Here is a 21,986-nt window from a genome sequence, read left to right as displayed (position 1 = left end):
CTGAGGTGTCAGCACAGAGCCCTATGCGGGCTCGAACCCAGAAACTGTGAGATCACCACCTGAGCTGAAGTCCTATGCTTACAGACTAAGCCACCCAGGTGTGCCTACTGTTTCTATTTTTTTAATGTTTATTTATTTTTGAGAGGTAGAGAGAGAGAGAGAGAGAGAGAGAGAGAGAAAGGCAGAGAGAGGGAGACAGAGGATCTGAAGAGCATCTATGCTGAAGTAGAGATCCTGATGCAGGCCTTGAACTCATGAACCATGAGATCATGACCTGAGCCAAAGTCAGACCCTAAACTGACTGAGCCACCCAGGAGTCCCTGTGCCTGCATCAGGAGGAGATTTCAGCCAGAGCTACCTGCTCTGTGAAAACTGGACTTTCCCAGGAGAATCCAGGCTCTGCATTAAGCTGCAGTCATCAGCCTAAATTCTTCTTTCCCTCATGGGGCCCTTAGTGACATTTCTGCCAATAAATCTCTCATTGGGGATTATCCTGTCGGTCAGAAATTCTAAAAATATTTAGTTGCAAAAGAACAGGCTTTGAGGTTTCACTCCATTTGTTATCAACAGACTCCTCTCTTAGGGAGCAGCTGTTTCTCCTCAAGGACATAAGAAAGTATAACTATTTCAAGGAAATAAAAGAAAGAAAAATCCTCTGTCAATGTGTACCTACTTGTCATTAACTTACACACCTAAGATGGAACAAGCTAGTGATTCTTCCCCCAATAAGAAGGTATTCTAGGGTGACTTGTACTGTCTTCCTGTAGACAGAACTGGCAAGCATTTTTCAAAGATCAGTTCCTTTTGTTAAAATTTCACCTAACCAGATATTTTCCTCCAAAAATTAGAATAAATAGTAGCTATTTTTAAGTAAGCACATTCTATATGCTAACAGCTATGTACTATTTTACATAAATTATCTTATTTAACCCTTAAAATAATCCTGTGTGATATATATTATTTTATTTTTATTTTGCCATTTTGAAGTTAAGAAAATGAGACCCAGAGAGATTAAGCAACTTGCTCAGAGTAACACAAAAGTAACAAAAGTCTGTCTGACTCAGAAGCTAGTGTTATTTTCCCACTATACCTAACAAATGCAAGTCCATGCTGGAAAAACACGCATCTGATATACACTCATAAGTAATTGCATACTATACTTCTAGCTGGATTAAAAAAATAGCTCACCTGCCCTCCCCCAAAAGATCAAATTCAATATCTCTGAGAATGAGAACAGATTTCAGTGTATGTGGTTGAGTAATGAAAGTGTCTGCAATCCACATTAATTACAGTCTGTAAGAAATAATATAATGTGTATCTTAAAATATGCTTAATGGGAATTACCTACCTTAAAATAAATTCCATTTATAACTTCTTCAGTTGTTAGTTTCAGAGTTTTAGCACTTTATATATAAAATACTGTGTTACCCTTTCTGATGATTGAAAAGCCACATTAATGACGATTTTCAGTCTAAATATTATCATTAAAATGCTTAAAGTTTATTATATAAATAATATTCAACTAATGATTCTATATAGAGTTTAAGACAATCATCGAATCTGATGAAAAAAGAATTTTAAATTCAGCCAATTCAATACATAGACCACATATATATTTTAAAATTAGAGAAAAAGTTGTTTTTCTTTTTTTTTCCAAAGTTGTTTTTCAAAAACAAACTAAATGTTTTTATATTCCCAGCCCTCTTGCTGGTACATTGCAGGATGACTGTATGAGAAATGTTGTGTATATTTTGGAGCTTGCTGCCTCTCCATGGACTCTTTCTTAACCCAGAGTGCTGGCCTTAGCATTTCTTCTTTTTTCTGCTAATGGAGTCTTTCCACTCAAATTAAGTCATCCAGTCTTTGTTATCTGCCAAAAAAGTTTGTCTACTGGGAAAGAATTCCAGCACTCTGCCCAAGTTTTGCTGGCCCTCACATGTGCTTCACGGAGCCATCTTCATCCTGTGTTCAAATTGTTGCTGCTTTTCCTACTTCTTCCCTTCCTATATCTTTTGCAGTTGAAACTGATTTTGACTGCCTTGGCTTTCCCATTGGAGGGAGACTTTTTCTTACATTATAGGTAAAAAATTATTGGGAAAAAGCAGGTATGCTAATGGGTCTTTTTATGCCTTATTAACTGTACATCCTCATAATAACAGTTTTTGAGCTGAATATCTATACCAGAGAGTGAAGAAGCACACTGACCTTGTAGCCCATGACTTCAGATTCGTTGGCTAATGGTCTGACAGGTTCCCAGCCAAGAGAAAGTTGAGAACCTTGCTGTTCCCACCTGAGATTGCTAGGTGCTTGACTAGGGGCTGCAAAATAAAAAGTGTAAGTGAACTGATAAGGAGTCTTAACTACATTTCTTCACTTAAATCTTTGTATTTCAGTCTTTTCTTGTGTTTAGTAGTTGGCTGACACCATAGGCTTCTTTCCAGCTGGAGTCATATAAGGAAGGTCTTTGCTCCAGGAGTGTCATTTTAATGGCTACTCTACTGAGCTTTTGAACCAGAATCCTTTTATCTTCTTTCTGTGTCAAAATTGCTTGGCCTTGTTTCACAGGAAGATAACCTTTATCTACTGTGAATACAAAATTTTTTGAGCTAGATTTGGAATTCAGATCTAAGCATTGAAGCAAGACTGAGAATCAAAACTCCCCTTTAGCTCTCCTTATTATGTATCTCACATGGCTTTCAGAAATGTTAACAGATATATCCCCTTTTGTCTGAAACAAACAAAAAGCCCAGGTCACTTACGGGATTTCTTGGTGGTTGCACTCACTTCACTGCTAGGTGGCCCATATCCAGCACCATTATAAGCCCTCACTCTGAAGTGATATAAAGTATTTCCTTCTAATCCTGTTAGAATGACAGATGACTCATTTCCTCTAGTTTTGACTGTTTCTGCTGCATCTTCTTGTTCCATGTCTTTCCGATAACCGACCTGTCAACAAATTATTACATGACAGATTAACTTTGAAGTTTCTCCTATGATTGTGATTGTTTGATTTTTTTCTTTTTTGATGTTTTCTTAAAACATTAACAGGTATTACTAATGAGGCAAAAATCAGTCAGTCATTGCCTGTCTGTGTCTGTGTGCATCTTAGCAGTACTCAACAGAGCCACAAAAGGTGCTATCTTCTAGCTTGGTAGCATGAATTGCTTGGAAAGAGTCAAAAACACATCCTGACATTAAGGAAAAATTATTCAAAGAAACTGAAGAAGTGCTTTTCTCTCATAAGTTATCAGAAACTTTACCTTTCAAAGCCATGGGGCTTTGAATGAATTATTTGAGAAATCGACATGAACAGTATTTCCTCCTGGGCCCCACATAAAGATGAGTCATACAAGCTGTATTTTTTTTTTAACGTTTTATTTTATTTTTGAGATAGAGAGAGAGAGACAGAGCATGAATGGGGGAGGGTCAGAGAGAGAGGGAGACACAGAATCTGAAACAGGCCCCGGGCTATGATCTGTCAGCACAGAGCCCGACGCGGGGCTCGAACTCACAGACTGTGAGATCATGACCCCAGCTGAAGTCGGACGCTCAACCGACGGAGCCACCCAGGTGCCCCTAAGCTGTATGGGTTTAATAACACTCATGGTACTTGGGAGTGGTCTAAATGTAGAGAAGTCACATTGCTAGGATCTGGGAGGGAGGCTGAAATTACCTTACCTGATTATAAGTTTGTGGTGGCTGCTTTTGTACCAAACTTAATTTCTTTGTGACTTTAATTGTCTTGTCTTTATATACCTAAAGCTTAACGCTGTTTCAGACCTTAGAGCATAACCATGTAGAAGTAGATAAAAGGGTAGTTTTTATTTCTCTACTTACTTACTATGGTAAAAGTAATAGAACAGTAGTGCTTTTTTCCCCTATTCATTACTGTGGTGAAAGAAGTGGATAACTGCACCCATTTCATGCTTCTTGAAGTGCTTTGTCTACTGCAGAGGCTAGAAAGCCAAACACCATATTTTCCAGATGTTCTTTCAGCTAAGGGTGCTGCCATACATTGTGGGCAGCAAGGGGTTTGTTATTTGAAATATTCTGGAGCATGCCAAAGACTACCATTTCCATCTGTAGCCACAGGAAGTCATTATAGGCTCTCATCTCTGAGGAAAAAACATTTGAGTCACCATATCAAATTAAAAGGTCTTTACCAGCCTAGGTGCTGGCTGAAGGCAAAGGGAATAAGAAATGGGTAGAGGAAGAAGGAAGTTATAAATTGTAACTGCAATTTTATTAAATGAAGACTATAATAGCCATACTTTCTTCCATGTACTGTTTTGTATATACATATTAAATGACTTGGGCCCCTTATTTCTTGTGATATTTTATATAGTGTTGTGCATAGGTAACTTTCTAATATAGTTCATTAGAGGAAGAATAAACTTTCACCCTGACACGGACAGATTTGAATTTCTTGTTTGGGGAAAGGGTACATATATTTTCATTTGTAAAAGCTATATTTGTTGGGGCACCTGGGTGGCTCAGTCAGTTGTGTCTGACTTCAGCTCAAGTCATGATCTCACAGTTCGTGGGTTTGAACCACACATGGGCCACTGTGCTGACAGTACAGAGCCTGTAATGGAGTCTCTCTCTCCCTCTCTCTCTGCCCCTCCCCAGCTTGTACTCTCTCTCTAAAAAATAAATAAACGTTTAAAATTTTTAAAAAGCTACATTTGTACCATATCAGTTTGGAATATGGTTGTTGCTTATTGTTACTTTTTAGGGTTGTTGAATGTGGAAAATGATGTGTATGTATGTTGAGTAACCAAAGGGATATGGTACATTAGTGTTCCACATCCATTTCCTCTCGTTCCAGTTGTCTTCCTGTACTGAAGAGGATGGAGAGGTAAAAATATTATTTTTAAGACTCCTTTGTAGTTAGGATTCAATGTGTTTTAACTTCAGCCAGTCAGATGAATATGTCTGGCATTTGAAAATAAAAGTGAGATGGAGATTGAACTTCTGCTTCTTCTTTTCTGCTGGTAAGCACATTAAGGGAGTCATTACTTATCCTCCACTCCCTGCCCCTCCAGGCAGCATTAATAAGTGATTCATTGTCTAACCATCAGCTTTGTTAGTCAAGAAGTAGGGCGCAGGATGTTTATTTCGTTGGTACAAATCATAGTTGGCATGGTGGGAATTTGGAACCGGCAACAGTAGCAGAGCTCTCCAGATCACAGCCGCTTCCTGAATGTGGCACCATCCTGATTATAGAGGCTTCCTTAACCATGGTAGTGGAGTGTGCTTCTGGGGCTGGTGGCTTAAAAGACATCTTCCTTTGTGTTGATTCTATATTTTGACTTTAAGAGTCATTCTTGGTCTTTCAAGTCACCCTGGAGTCTATTAATTTAACTTGATAAGTTAGTAAAGCATTTAATAACTATAATAAAGTACCTCTTAGACTATTTAGAGTAGTTTAGTTCTTTGGGACTAAAACTGTCTGATACATCTACACAGATTTTGTATATCTATGTATATATCTATCTCTATTTTTTTTAAAGCCTAAAAAGATAATTGCATTCTTATTTCTCATCCCTGTCTCTTCACAGATTTGAACTGACTGAACTTCAAATATGTTTGATTAAAGCTATTTGATTAAAGCTGGACTCCTCTAAAATCCTATCTTTTATATGATGATGGACTCATTATTCCCAGTTCTGAGAACTAGCTTATCTTGCTTGGTGTTTGAGAATATTTTAACTGAATAAATCTAAGTTATTTTCAAACTGCAAAATTGGCGGAGATATTGTTGGATGAGCAGACTCTTTCCTTTCCAGTGGTATATCTGATTCTTGATTTTCTATTTTAATTTAATTGGTTAGATTATTTTAAATTGATTAAATATACGTACTTGAGGGAGATGAGTATGGTCAAATTTGACAAATTTTGATACAGATTTGATACAGATTTCAACTATAAATTTTGGACTTCTAAATATTGAATGTTTAATGTTCCGATTAATCACCCTAAAATAAACCATCCTAAGTGACAGATAAAATGTTTCTTAAGTAACTGAATGTGAAAAAAACAGAAATTCTTCTTGCATCAGCTAAACTTAGAGTGTATTCTGAAGTATGCATCAAGTAAAACATGTTCTTGCTGAAAAAAAAAATAACTTTAACTAAGGGTACTTGTTTAAAACAAAGAATATCAGAGGGGGGGGTAGGTGAAATAAGTGAAGGGATTAAGAGTACACTTATTGTGATGAGCACTGAGTAATGATGTATGAAACTGTTGAATCACTATATTATACACCTGAAACTAACATAACACTGTATGTTAACTATACTAGATTTAAAATAAAAAGCTTAATAAAAAAGCACCAAAAAAATAAAACCTATAGAGAAACCCCCCAAAAAAGCATACATTCTCTTTCTATCATGTTTAAAAAACAGGAATAGGAGGAGTTGTTACTTTCACAGTGAAATGATAATTATTTTCCTTTATTTATTTATTTTTTTGATGGGAAAAAGGGCAAAACAAAACCAAAAAATATTTGGAGTTTACCATTATGCTTCTCTCATGATTCTTAAGTTAGAGTCGAGGTAATGTAGTATTCACAAGTCACACACACCTTCTAAAGTTGAAATTTCTTTATTTGATTTCTTTCTCCATGATTCGATTTCCACCCTGATGATAGATTTCATCAACCCATAAACTTTGAACTCCAAATGAGATCATTTGAAACATTAGGTTAAAAGCGTTAAAAAAGATATAAATATCACAAACCAGAAGTAAAGATGACTATTTTGCCAACTTCAGATAATTGTCTTTTGTGTGTGTGTGTGTCTCTCCCTATATTTTCATTACATATATTGAATATAGTTATATACCTATAACTGTATGTCCTACTTTTGTTTTCTAACATTATACATATACATATACATATTTTCTCACTTTTTCAAAGTAATATTCTATCATATGTCTGTGTAAAAATATTATTTTTTAAAAATGGTTATTGATTTATTTTTCAGAGAGAGACAGAGAGGGAGAGTCTGTGAGCAGGGGAGGGACAGATTGAGAGGGAGAGAGAACCCCAGGCAGGCTCCATACTGTCAGCACAGAGCCTGATGAGGGGCTCAAACTCACAATGAGATCGTGACCTGAGCTGAGATCAAGAGTCAGACACTTAACTGACTAAGCCACCCAGGTGCCCCTGTGTACCAAATATTTAACCATTGTCCTATTGTGGAACATTTGGGTAGTTTCCAACTGATGCTCTTTTAATCAAAGTATTGCCATGAATGTCTTCATCTGTATTGATTTCTGCATACTGGATTAATTCCCCAGAATAGAATCCCACATAGGAGATTATGGGGTGTAAAGATATGAAAAATGTTGTGTTTTTTGATACATAAAATGTCACACTCATTTTCAAATAGTTTGTACAAATTTTCATTTCAAAAAAAAGTACATGAGTCTAAGAGATATACCATATTATTGTAAGCTCTAGGTAGATCATGGGATTGGGGCCAGAATGCCTATATTTGAAACTTACTTTTTTATCTGTAAGCTGGATATAATGGAACAAATTACTTAACCACTGAATCTCTATATCCTTGTTTATAAAACAGGCAAAATACTACTTATCTCAGTTTTATGAATCGGTTTTAGATAGTTCCCTTGTTATCACTCAACTACTTGAAATATTTTTTTCTTGATGTTTTAATATTTATGATTTTTATTATTTGTAAGTCTACTGGTATCCTGTTTTTGAAATTCTTCATATTGTTTTGATTTTCTGATTTTGTCTCCCAAAAAATTTACTTAAAATTATAATAACATATGATATTATCAGTGATAAATAATTATTATTATCTGAGTCAGCCAATACCTGTAAGAGTGTACACTTGAGCCTAAATTTTCAGGATAGCTCTTCTTAGTAAATATCCATTTTTCCCCAAAGTTGGCTTTCCAGGATAATTACAATTTTAACTATGCAGATAGTATATTTGATTTTTTTGATGTGATAGTTCTAAGATATTCATGTCACACACAATCCAGTTCTCTTACATAAAGTTGCAAGGTCTAAAATCCAAGATTTTTGCCATTTGTAGTGTACAGTTACTGGGTGAATTGTGATTATATACAAAATCAGTGAAGAAGTCTCCCTAATATTTTATCTTATCCTGATTTTTGCTAGCTTGTTAGATTTAAAAAAATACTTTTTTTTTTCTTAGTTCCAGTAGTCACTTATTTCTACATCATTAATTGCACTCGGTGATCACTGTTAATTCAATATTGTACTCCTTGAATGTAATAAACATAGCTCTATTTTGTGTTGTTACTTAATGTTGCAAAGAGTAATTGATTTTTGCACCTTTGAAAGTAACTTACTCTTTCTTCTAAGGAGTGTAGTTTTTCTGATTATGCATATTGAAATGTAAGTATTTTACTAGGACTTGAATTTTTAAAGATTATCAATTCTTCATTAAAAATTTTTTTGAATATGTATTATTTATCAAGAACTGTCTGTAGGCAACTGGGATAATGGTGAGTCAAAAAAGACTTTGAATTGGAAAAGAACTAGTGTAGATACAGGAGAGTGGTTGGAAGGCATTACCAGAGTCTGGGTAAGAAATAAGTGTAGCCTGAACAAGGGTTATAGTGGTGGATGTGGAGACACATAGGGAGTCAAGCAATATTTAGAAGATGAAATCAACAGACTTTGGTGATAGTTATGGGAATGCCAAAGAATGAGTTGTTAAGACTAATATTTCCTGAAACTCTGTGGAATATATTTTAGTTACTTCGATTTTGGACTATTTATTTATTTTTTCTTTTTATTTTCTTGGTTGTTGTTATTGCTTTTGCTCTATATATTCAGTCCTCTTAGCAGATATCTACTGCTTATGGACCAAATTTCTTTTGTCTTTTATGTCTGCCATCTTTTCTCTCACCTTAAAATTTCCTTATTCATTTACTTTGTATTCTGGGATAACTTCTCAAGTTTGTATTCTGAAGCACTGGTTTAAATATTTATTAGTATTAAATTTGCATTTTATTGTTTCTAATGAATATTTTATTTTAGTTACTTTGGTTTTTATTTTATTGCCTTCTCTTCATATTCTGGATCACTCTTTAAATACATAAGAAGTATTCTTTTCTCATCATTATCTAGACTCGTTTAAAATTTTTCTTCTGATTTACAAGAAAATCTCTTATAGGGGAAGGAATTCATGCTGAACCTTATAATTTCTTTCTTTCTTTCAGAGAGTTTTCTTCTGCTTAATCATACCTGAATCTTACCTAACAGATCTTTAATGGTATTCTAAAAAGGAATTAAAATTTATTTGAAAGGGGAGACATCCATCTCTAAACTGTATAACCCAGACCAGTGGCCTATACTGTACAGGTAGATGCTAGATTATCAGTGTTAGTACAAGCTTCCACTCCTGTTCTCCAAGCAACACAAAAAATCTACTGAGGCCTGATCTGAGAGACAAAGCTTCATATGTGTGACTTTAGTTTGTTTCACTGAAGAAAAAGATAAAGGGGAAGGGGCCCAGAGGTGATTTCATTCCTTGCTTGAACATTAGAAAATGGGATTTTGAGGCTGGGTCATTGCATAAAGATGAAAGGAAAGAAAAACCTAGAAAATGCTACAAATATTTTTGTTTCATACCCCTCATTGCAATTGCAATAAGGATTGTCTTTTTTTCTTATGGTTTCAGGGTTACTTTAAGAGAAATCAAGAAGGGTGCCTGGGTGGCGCAGTCGGTTAAGCGTCCGACTTCAGCCAGGTCATGATCTCATGGTCTGTGAGTTCCAGCCCCACGTCAGGCTCTGGGCTGATGGCTCTGGGCTGATGGCTCGGAGCCTGGAGCCTGTTTCTGATTCTGTGTCTCCCTCTCTCTCTGCCCCTCCCCCGTTCATGCTCTGTCTCTCTCTGTCCCAAAAATAAATAAAAAACGTTGAAAAAAAAAAGAGAAATCAAGAAAAGCTAGTTTTATATGCCTCAATTTAATTCACTGCCATTCGTAAATTCAAAAGTTGTAACTAATGTAAACTGAGAGTGAGAAGGCAGACATTTCATTTCTAGGCTGCTTTCTCTAGTAATTCCTCACCTTCAGAGAAACTTTGAAACACTATGATCTTTTCCCTAATAATGCTTAAATTGCCTTTTACATTCCTCTTTTCTTATGTAACTCCTAAGTTTAGCCATGTCCTTACTGAGAGCTTTAAATCTTATATATGAGGAACACACTTCCCATGGAAGATTAATTTGTTTCAGTCAGGAACGTCTCTGCTTGCCTCAATTTAGTTGATCTCCAGCTTCCTAATCTCCTGAGTTTAGCACTAGGGATAGTTATTAAATTGGCTATTTACAATCAATACTCTGAGATATGCTGGCAGTCGGTATTATTAGATTGCATACATAGTAGTTGCTTTGTGCCTAGCAGTAATTTTACTATAAAGGATGCAATTCAATGAATCAAATAATATAAATAAACAATGCTTAGTTAAACTTTTGAATATTTATGAGGCAGTTCAACAGTGATTAGAGGATATGAGGTGAGGAGGTTTAAATTCAGCAAAAACATAACAAAGAATATAATTTACTGAATAAATTTGTATTTATTTTTCCTAGAAACTGTTATTACTATCTAGAAATATACTAAAGAAGATTGGTTATAAATATAATTGAATTTGTTCTTAATGCATGTAGTTTAGTGCAGGTGTTTTACAAATGTTTGTTCTCTTCCCTTTACTCAAATGTTGTAAAATGCAGCATGTTGAATAATGAAAATTCTGGGAATATTTTATTATAACTAATGTGCATAAATATGTTTTGTGAGATGAGCTGTGAACATCATAGCCTCTTAATGCATACCAATTAAATGAAAAAACAAAAGTTTTGATATGAAAGTTAATATTTTTAGGTAGAAGAATATAAATCTTTAAAAAATATATTATGTATTTAACCATACTATACGGTTTCCTCTATATAAGGTACTAGGAATGCAGAGTTTGGAGATGTATAGTTTTAATGTATGTATTAGAAAAGACAAAAAGCCAAAATACCCAAATAAACTAGAAAGATGGTTATGATAAAGATAGGAGCGGTATTCAATGTACTGAAAAAATGTGCAAATAAAGAAAAAGGAAAAAAAATCAAAGTTAATTCTTTGAAAAGACAAAAAAAAATTGTAAGCCTCTTTTGAGCAGAGAAAGGGTGAGAGGGAGAGAGTAGAAAGAGGAGAGGATATACAAATTATTGATAGACAGATCTTAGAGAGATATTAAAGACAATGATGGAAATAAATGGTGGCTCAGAAAAGTGGTCATGCAAATCCTGCCCTAGATGCGAATTGAAAAAAATTGGCAAGCATCCAAAAGAAGACAGAAGCCAGAGGAGAGTTTACTCTTGAAACCTGAAAGTGCAACAGGTAAGTTACAGCTGTTTTGTTTGAAAATATGACTCTGGTGCCAGAATATGACTGCCCCCTTACCAGCTGGGGAAACAAAGGATGGAGTTGGATGCAGAAGGCACAACTGGAAATCTAACAGAGAAATTCAAGAAATAAGAGAACTGCAAAAACAGTAAGACTGAAAATCCCAGAGTAAACTCTGTTCAAGTTCTTGGCTATGCTTGCTCAGAGAGAATAACTGTAAGTCTGGGTAAAAATGTAGTCAGCAACCAAGAAAAATCTACCCAACCTTAAAGCAGCTGTATTGGGTGAGATTTTTGAGTTTGCTGCTGTTTAAACTGAGTGCATTCTTCAACATGCATGTCCTTAGAAAGCAGAAATGTGGCATTTTAAAAGTTTATTTATTTATTTATTTATTGACAGAGAGAGAGAGAGAGAGAGAGAGAGAAGAGAGAGAGTGCACAAGTGGGGGAGGGGAAGAGAGAGAGGGAGGGAGAGAATCACAAGCAGGTTCCATGATGTCACTGTGGAGCCCTATGCAAGTCTCAAACCTATAAACCATGAGATCATGACCTGAGCTGAAATCAAGAACTTGATGCTTAACTGACTGAGCCACCCAGGCCCCACAGAAAAGTAGAAATTTTTAAATGCATATATTTAGAGATTTATTATAAAATATGTTGAGGGAAATGATGTAATTTCTGAGATTTGCCTTAAAATAATTAGAAGAATTGATTAAATGGTGTAACATGTAAAACGTCATTCATTAGTTCATATCGGTTGAAGGTGCATGTTGAGTATGTAGAAATTTACTATGCCTCTCTGTATATTTCACATAATTTTCATATTACAAAGTTAAAGAAAATAAATATAAATAAAAGTAAAGATCACCATTACAATAGAATCAAAACAATAAAATAGTGATAAATCTAAGAAAAGATGTGTAAGATCTATATTGGTAAAGATCAAAGAAAACCTAAAAAAAACCCAAGGGGAGTATACAATAATCATGGATTAGGAGACAATATTGCAAGTGGATAATTCCTCCAAAATTGTCTTTATAGACAGCTCTATTCACAATAGACCCAAACTGGAAACAGCCTTAATATCCATCCATCAATGATTGAATGACAAATAAATTGTGGGATACTCAATCAATGTAGTTTGAGAGAAAGTCTGTAACAATATGAATGAATCTTACCAATATAATGTTAAGTAAAATATACAAGATATAAAAATCTCCCAATAATTTCAAAAACAGTGAAAACCAATCAGAAGTGAAGATGTTGGTTTTTAAGAGAGTATGAATAAGGATAGTGACAGTAGTGGGGCACCTGGGTGCCTCAGTCAGTTAAGCTTTGACTCTTGATTTTGGCTCAGGTCATAATCTCATGGTTCCTGAGTGGAGCCCCACATCAGACTGTGCACTGACACTGTAGAGCCTGCTTGGGATTCTCCCTCTCCCTCTGTCTCTGCCTCCCCGCCTTGTGCTCTCAAAAAACAAAAAACAAAAAACAAACAAAAAAAAAACTATAGTAAACAACAAGGTGGGTTTCTAGCTCTTAGTAATGTTTTGTTTCGTGACCTGGACTGTAGTTACACAGGTATGCTTACTTAGTGGTAATTTATTGAATTGTACATTATAATTTGTGCTCTTTCCTATATGCAGATTTAAAACTATTGCTATTTTGTAAATTAAGTGTCAGTCATTTAGTAAATAGTGGTCAATTAGTAATAGACATTTTTATAATGCTTAGTATGTCCTTTTTAAAGCTTCCTTTTGTGTGTGTTTATGTTCAAGCACTTTATAACATTTGTCAATTTCTTAGTATAGTAACCAAGACCATGGCTGTATCTATCTGTTCAACACTCATTTAGTACCTCTAGACCACAATACATAGGTGTTAAGATATAAACCCATTGCTCAAGAGGAGCAATTAGCAATTTGGTAATTATCAAATGGGTCATCTAAGAGAATTCCAACAAAAATGGTCCAAGTATTTGTAAAATTAAATGGGTTGATGTCTACATTTGTGGTTTCATTGTTTGTATGGATGTTCTGTGTGTACAAATGTGTGCTATATTACATAAAGTGAGACTGTGGATGGACATATGGTAAACTGAGGATGGCTGGATTTAGGCCTGAGAAAACTCCTGCTTAGAGGTAGTACAGTAAATTCACATTTGTGTAGAAGAGTGAAAAATGGGAAATAAACTATGATAAAGGATGTCATCAATATCCTTTTGGTCCTTTATGTGTATAAAACAATACATTCAGGTAAATATTCTTACATTCTCAAAAATAAAATGTTTTATGTAAAAATTTTAGTAAAAAAATTGTGAGAAGTGGTTTGGATTAGAGAATTTTTTTTCATGAAGCAATGTATCTAGAAGGAAATTAAACAGAAACATAGTAAACTGAGTTATTAATTGCTCTATAAGAACTCTATAGTTGCCTTTCACTAGGACAGCAGAAGGAACAAGTTAAGTACCTGAAATGTTCCTTTTTCAATTTCCTTCAATCTGCTGATTTTTGAAAAATATAGTTTTAGTTAACCTCCCCATCTATGAAAATAACCTAAGAAAGAAATCTAATGATAGCAACATGGAATTTATTTGATTTAAATCAAGTCTGCAGAATTTCAGAAAAAAAAGTAGAATTGGCATCTTTTTTTTTCTTTTTGCTGTTTAGTTTTAGTATTCTTATTTTTATATAGTCAAAATGAAAAGCCAAACAGAATCTGCATAATAGCAGCTACCCACACACCATATAGAAAATAAAATAGCCTTTGTTTTAGCCTTTGGTGATTGGCTATATTTTGGTTTCTTTTCCCCTTTAATGTGTATCTGAAACTCCATTTTTCACCACACACACACATTCTTTCCCACCTCCTGCTATACAAAGTAAGGGCAATCTGCCTGGCAGGAGTTATTGTAAGATAGGAGTAGGCCTATCTGTTTTTATCTTATGCTCTGATGATTAGAAAGTCAGATCATAAAATATAGAACAACAATCTCATCCTTTCTCCTCTTAAGAAATCCCCCCACGACTTATTTTATACAGCAAACCTCAACTGGTGTCTTTTCAGTGCCATCTATAACTGAAAATGGCTTTAGTGACATGTTTAGAATGAACTTCTTAGTTACATATCCTCTGAAAGGTCTAAGATAAATGCATACAAGTGTTGAACATAGTCCAGGAAAAGGAGTTGTCAGGGGTGCCTTTTAATGAGAATTGTAAAATGGGACAAGTTGTTTTGTGTTTTGTTTCTCTTAAAAGTAAGCATCAAAAAGTTTGGAACTAAAACTGGAACACTGTGTACCCCTTGCTACAAAACTACATTGTTGCTTATTATTAAATGATTCTAGCCGTTAACAAGATACAAAAAAATACAGTTAATAATACTGTTATAAAAGGGATACAAAAAAAAATACAAGTACCATAAATTTGGTAATCATGGGGGATTTTGTTTCACAGGCAGACTATACAACATAATACTTTTTAAAAATTATGTCCAAAAAATTATTCTTATTTTATTCAGTAAAAATGTTATTTGTATTTATTATTTTATTCAAGAAAATTGAGCACTTTGTAGGGATAGATGCATGCCAACACAAGCAGAAACTGATACCCATATAGGGCACTGGAATGGGTTTATTCTCACTAATGTTTCCTGAGGGAATCAGGATGCTAAGGAATCCCTAGATAATTATGGGCATGGTAATTGTATTGTTCTGGTGTCTTTCTCTCTTTCTTTTATTTACTTAAATTTCCCACAAACATCCTTTAATTTTAGATTATGAGATTTTTGAGAGCAGGCACTAGATCTTATTAATTTTTGCATTTCCACTGCCTGGCACAGTGCCTGATGCTAAATAAATCCTTGAGTGAAGGAATGAAAAAAAAAAAATGAATCATCCAACATTCCACTATCACACATTTTTCCTTCATCTTGCCTGATCTGGAAAAATCAAAGAAAACATGATAAAATTTGGCCTTAACTTTCTTTAGTCCCCCTTCTTGCCAGACTGGTTTCTGCTCTGATTTTGTATGCACATAAAAATCCTAGTTTTCTCAGAAAAGCTTGAGAGGCTCTACTTTAGGATTCAGGCATTACCATTCACAAGGCACTGAATGCTGGTGGATTCATAAATTCAAAACTGAACCTAATAATTTACTTGCATAAGCCAATGACAGGGATGACAATCCAGATAGGATAGTCATGGTTATTCATGAGTCAAAGTTGCCCGATAAATATAGTCCAGTTTCAATTGTCAACTATGCTGCATGTCATAAAGTAGAATTTCACATATCTCAATGTCAGTGCTTTCTTTTTTTTTTTTAATTTTTTTTTTCAACGTTTATTTATTTATTTGGGACAGAGAGAGACAGAGCATGAACGGGGGAGGGGCAGAAAGAGAGGGAGACACAGAATCGGAAGCAGGCTCCAGGCTCCAAGCCATCAGCCCAGAGCCCGACGCGGGGCTCGAACTCACGGACCGCGAGATCGTGACCTGGATGAAGTCGGACGCTTAACCGACTGCGCCACCCAGGCGCCCCAATGTCAGTGCTTTCTAAAGTTAGTCTATGCAGCCATGAAATCTGAAGCAACTTCCATGTAGGTAACCAAAATTCCCAATTGGTGGTTCCAAGAGAACATCAAAAAAATTGTTCAAAATATACGTAAAATACAATTAGATGGATCAGTGTCTACATTTGTGATTTCATATTCATTTTTATTTCCTTAGATTGTCATTTTTTGTGAAGTAGTACTAGACTTGTAGAAGGCAGTCTTAAAAACTTCGAAAAAACAAGACTATCTTTTTTCTTTTGATAACAGAGTCCTAATCTTGTCTAATTGTGACATTTACAAATGTCCATGGTTGAGCCTACTTATAAATGAAAAGAGATAATATTACTAAAATGTCCTGAGTCCCCTACCATTGAAGTCTTTTTCTGGTGGGCTAGGGGATGTCATCAATCTGACCCTATTTTTATGCTTAGGTATTCCTACAATTTCAATTGGCATGACCATTTTACTAGATAAAGCAATTAGTAAATTAATAATACAAATTAGTTTGAATTTAATTAAGTGGTTAATGTATTTGTAAGTGTTAAGTTCATTGCAGATGAACATAGTTTAAGTAAAAATGCCTGGTTCATTATTTTTTAAAAACAATTAAGATGTAGTAGAGGCTTCCTTGTAAAAGGCAAAAATGACAAATGTGAGTTGATTATTAAAAGATGGTATCAGGGGAAGCATCCTATTGAGAGTCTTGCAGCTGCTTTATAGGCCTGGCTATATCAGAGAACAGAATTTCAAGATAAAGTCATCAAGAATTAACAGATGAATTCAGGACATTTCATCCTAAAGCAGCAGAATATACATTCTTCTTGAGTGCACATGGAGCATTCTCCAGAATAGATCATGTATTGAGTCACAAAGATCATACCTTGCATATTTTCAGCTCACAACACTATGAAACTTGAAATCAACCATGAGAAAAATTTTGTGAAGACCATGAATGTTTGGAGAAAGGATGAGGACCACATGATCCTCTTAATAGATGCAGAAAAAGCATTTGACAAATATAGCACCCTTTATTTATAAAAATTCTCAAGAAAGTAGGGATAAAAGAAGCATACCTTAAGATCAGAAATGCAATATACAAAATAGATATCAAGGAATCAATCCCATTTACAATTGCACTAAAAACCATATAATACCTATGAATAAACCTAACCAAAGAGGTGAAAAATCTATACATTGAAAATTATAGAAAACTTATAAAAGAAACTAAAGAAGACACACAAAAAAGTGGAAAAACATTCCATGCTTGTGGATTGGAAGAACAAATATTGGTAAAATGTGGATACTACCCAAAAAATCTACTATTCAATGCAATCCCTATCAAAATAACACCAACATTCTTCACCAAGCTAGAACAAACAATTCTAAAATTTGTATGGAACCAGAAAAGACCCTGAATAGCCAACACAATCCTGAAAAAGAAAACCAAAACTGGAGGCATCATAATTCCAACCTTCAAGCTGTGTTACAAAGCTGTAGCCACCAAGACAGTATAGCACTAGCACAAAACAGACACTCAGATGAATGAAACAGAATAGAGAACCCAGAATTGGCCCCTTAAACATATGACCAACCAATATTTGACAAAGCAGTAAAGAATATCCAGTTGAAAAAAGACAGTGTCTTCAAGAAATGGGGTTGGAAAAACTGGACAGCAACATGCAGAAGAATGGACCTGGACCATTTCCTTACACCCCACACAAAAATAAACACCAAGTGGATGAAAGACCCAAATGTAAGACAGGAAGCCATCAAAACCCTAGTGGAGAAAACAGGCAACAACTTCTTTGACCTCAGCCGCAGCAATTTCTTGCTTGACACATCTCCAAAGGCAAGGGAATTAAAAGCAAAAATGAACTATTGGGACCTCATCAAGATAAACATAGTCTGCACTGCAAAGGAAACAATCAACAAAACTAAAAGGCAACAAACAGAATGGGAAAAGATATTTGCAAATGACATATCAGATGAAGGGCTAGTATCCAAAATCTATAAAGAATTTACCAAACTCAACATCAAAAAACCAAATAATCCAGTGAAGAAATGGGTAGAAGACAGGAATAGACACTTTTCCAAAGAAGATATCCAGATGGCCAAAAGACACATGAAAGATGTTCAACATCACTCATCATCAGGGAAATACAAATCAAAACCACAATGAGATACCACCTCACACCTCTCAGAATGGCTAAAATTAACAACTAGGAAATAACAGATGTTGGCAAGGATGTGGAGAAAGAGGAAACTTTTTGTGTTGTTGGTGGGAATGCAAACTAGTGCAGCCACTCTGAAAAACAGTATGGAGGTTCCTCAAAAAATTAAAAATAGAACTACCCTATGACACAGCAATCACACTACTAGACATTTATATAAAGGATTCAAAAATGCAGATTTGAAGGGGCACATGCATCCCAATGTTTATAGTAGCATTATTCACACTAGCCTAAGTATGGAAAGAGCCCAAATGTCACTCAACTGATGAATGGATAATAAAGATGATGTTATGTATGTATGTATGTATGTATATGTATATGTGTGTGTGTGTGTATGTGTATGTGTGTGTGTGTGTGTGTGTGTATATATATAATGGAATATTACTTGGTGATCAAAAGAATGAAATTTTGCCATTTACAACAATGTAGATGGAACTAGAATGTATTAGGCTAAACCAAATAAGTCAGAGAAAGATAAATATCATATGATTTCACTCATGTGGAATTTAAGGAACAATACAGATGAACATAGGGAAAGGGAAGCAAAAATAAGATAAAAACAGAGAGGGCAATAAGCCATAAGATTCTCTTATATACAGAGAACAAACCCGGTTGCTGGCAGGGTGTTGGGTGGGGGGAAGGGCTAAAGGGGCAAGGGGCATTAAGGAGGACATTTGTTGGGATGAGCACTGGGTTTTATATGTAAATGATGAATCACTAAATTCTATTTCTGAAATCATTATTACACTTATGTTAACTAACTTGGATTTAAATTAAAAAAAGAAAAGAAAAAGATCAAGTCATCAAGCAAAAGGAGCTACCTGGACTTTAGGTCAAGAGGTCAGGTTGCAATTAGAAAACAAAAGCCAAAAAACAAAAACAAAAGAAACAGAATCTTCCTTGCTAGAGTGTGAGCTTCATAGGGCAGGACACTGTCTATTTTACTTATTGTTTTATCCCAGGCATTTCACCAAAACATAGTAGACAGTCAATAAATATTAGGTGAATAAATAAATGAGATTCAAATGAAACATACAGGCAGTTTAGGGACTACAAGATCCAAATTTGACTGCCAATCCAGGTCACAGAGCCAGGCTGCAAGTCAATTTGAGGAACAGGGAGAGAAAGCACAATGAAAGGGATCTGGGTCAGGGAAATCAAATAAGGAGGATATAAGAGCCTTAAGGACTTTATACTTCGCTAGGTGAAGTCTATCTTTAAATGACCCTTGCTCAAGGATAGCATCCCATGATTAGTAGAAGAGAAAATACAAAGGTTTCAGAGTCCTGTAAGCTACCCACAAGTTTAAGTTTGATTATACGTTAAGGAAAATGCACTGAGATGTTGTCGTTAGTATGTACTTTAGAGATACAGTTCATTGATATTAAAATTGTAGGTAAGAATGTACTTGACAAAAACCACATTTTAGAAGGACATAAATCTGTGTATGTGACTTCAGAAATGATTTATTTCTCACTTACTCCCCTGTTATTGCTGGTATATCAAAGGAAACTTCCCATATAAAAGCCTTATCTTCGCTTCTTTTAATTGCTTTTGTCTGAGGTGCAAATAGTTTTCTGCAGTAATTAATTAGATTCACTTATTATAATCCTTGAGTAGTGCAAAAACATATTCAGGTCTGACCCTTAACCATTTTTGATACAAACATTGGAGAGTTGTGATTCTCATGTATATCAAAACATCTTGGTATCCTGGTAAGACTTAGATGGTTCTACAGCAAATAAAGATGTTGCCGGATTAAGAACTCTGAATTGTTTTTTTTTTTAAATCAGCTCTTTCAGTTTCTTTGAAACCTGTCACACCTCTCCTAAAATGATCTCTCCTTGCCCAATCCCCTTACTGATTTTCCTCTTCAGTTAAACTTTATTTATTTATTTATTTATTTATTTATTTATTTATCATTTACATTATTGAAGTATAATTGACATACAATGTTATATTAGGTTTAGGTGTACAATATATTGATTCAACAGCTCTATACATTTTTCAGTGCTCTCCATGGTAGGTAGTCACCATTGTCACAATACAATGTTATTACAATATTTTTTGCTATATTCCCTATGTTGTACTTTTCATGGTTGTGACTTATTCATTTTATAACTGGAAGTTTGTACTTCTTAATCCCCTTTATCTATTTCACCCATCTCCCTAACCACTTCTCCTCTGTCAGTCACCAGTTTGTTCTCTGTATTTAAGATTCTGCTTTATTGTTTCTTTGTTAGTTTGCTCTGTTTTTCCACATATAAGTGAAATCATATGGTGTATATATACATACATATGTATATATATGTATATATATATATATACACATATATATGTATGCATTCATTTATTGATAGATACTTGAGTTGCTGTAATATCATAACTATTGTAAATAATACTGCAGTAATCATAGCATTGTGTGTATATTTTTGAAAGTGTTTTTGTTTTTCCAGGGTAAATACCTGGGAATACCTAGTGGAATTATTGGATCATACAGTATTTGTTTTTAATTTTTTGAGAAACATCCATACTATTTTCCACAGTGATTGCACATGAGAGTATACATTCCATCAACAGTGCACAAGGATTCTCTTTTTTCCACATCCTCAACAAACCTTGTTATTTTTTTAAAATTTTTTTTAAAATGTATTTTTGAGACAGAGAAAGACAGAGCATGAGCAGGGGAGGGTCAGAGAGAGAAGGAGACACAGAAACTGAAGCAGGCTCCAGGTTCTGAGCCATCAGCCCAGAGCCTGACGCGGGGCTCGAACTCACGGACCGCGAGATCGTGACCTGGCTGAAGTCGGACGCTTAACTGACTGAGCCACCCAGGTGCCCCTAAACCTTGTTATTTCTTGTCTATACTAGCCCTCTGACTGGTGTGAGGTAATAGCTCATTGTGGTTTTGATTTGCATTTTCCTGATGATGAGTGATATTTAGCATCTTATCATGTGCCTGTTGGTCATCTGGATGACATCTTTGGAATTGTCTATTCATGTTCTCTGCTCATTTTTAAATGAAATTGTGTGTGTGTGTGTGCGTGTGTGTGTTGAATAAATTCTTTATATATTTTGGACATTAACCCTTTATTAGGGATGTCATTTGCAAATGATATAGATTCTCCCATTCATTAGATTTTATTGTTATTTTGTTGATGGTTTTCTTTGCTGTGTAGAAGGTTTTTATTTTCGTTTATTACTAACAGTTTTTTGTGTGTTTTTTTCTTTTTTGTTTTTGTTTCCCTTTCCTGAGGAGACATACCTGTAAATATGTGGCTAAGTGTGATGTTTAAGAGATTACCACCTATGTTTTCTTTTAGCAGTTTTATGGTTTCAGGTCTCATTTGTAGGTCTTTAATCCATTTTGAGTTTATTTTTGTGTATGGTTAAGAGAGTGATGCAGTTTCATTCTTTTATATGTAACTGTTCAGTTTTCTGTATTCCCCCCATTGCATATTCTTGTATCCTTTAGATATAGTAACCATATATATGTGTGGGCTTATTTATGGGTTCTCTATCCTGTGTGATTGATCTATGAATCTATTTTTGTGCCAGTACCATACTGTTTTGATTACTATAGTCTTGTAGTATATCTTGAAATGTGGGAATGTGGTACCTCCAGCTTTGTATTTTTTTTTCTGAAGATTGCTTTGGCTTTGAGATCTTTTGTGGTTCCATGTAATGTTTAAGATTATTTGTCCTAGTTCTGTAAAAAATGTTGTTGATATTTTGATGGGGATTGCATGGAATCTGAAGATTGCTCTGAGTAGTGCAGACATTTTAATGACACCAAT

At 34.8% G+C, this 21,986-nt stretch overlaps 1 protein-coding gene across 2 annotated transcripts in view; it reads right to left on the bottom strand.

Moving 5' to 3' along the window:
• Positions 1 to 21,986, bottom strand: part of CNTN5 (contactin 5) — a 1,407,026-nt gene that overhangs the window by 13,322 nt on the left and 1,371,718 nt on the right. For both annotated transcript variants that reach the window (XM_040489698.1, XM_040489699.1), the window contains 2 exons: positions 2,760 to 2,946; positions 2,206 to 2,318 (listed from right to left, as the gene is read on the bottom strand). In XM_040489698.1, the coding sequence (XP_040345632.1) occupies positions 2,206 to 2,318; positions 2,760 to 2,946 (300 nt within the window). The remainder of the gene's footprint in view (positions 1 to 2,205; positions 2,319 to 2,759; positions 2,947 to 21,986) is intronic.

The sequence above is a fragment of the Herpailurus yagouaroundi genome, unplaced genomic scaffold, assembly GCF_014898765.1.
Source record: "Herpailurus yagouaroundi ecotype Mexico unplaced genomic scaffold, PumYag 180, whole genome shotgun sequence".
NCBI lineage: Eukaryota > Metazoa > Chordata > Mammalia > Carnivora > Felidae > Herpailurus > Herpailurus yagouaroundi.
This window is presented reverse-complemented; position numbering and strand designations above follow the sequence as displayed.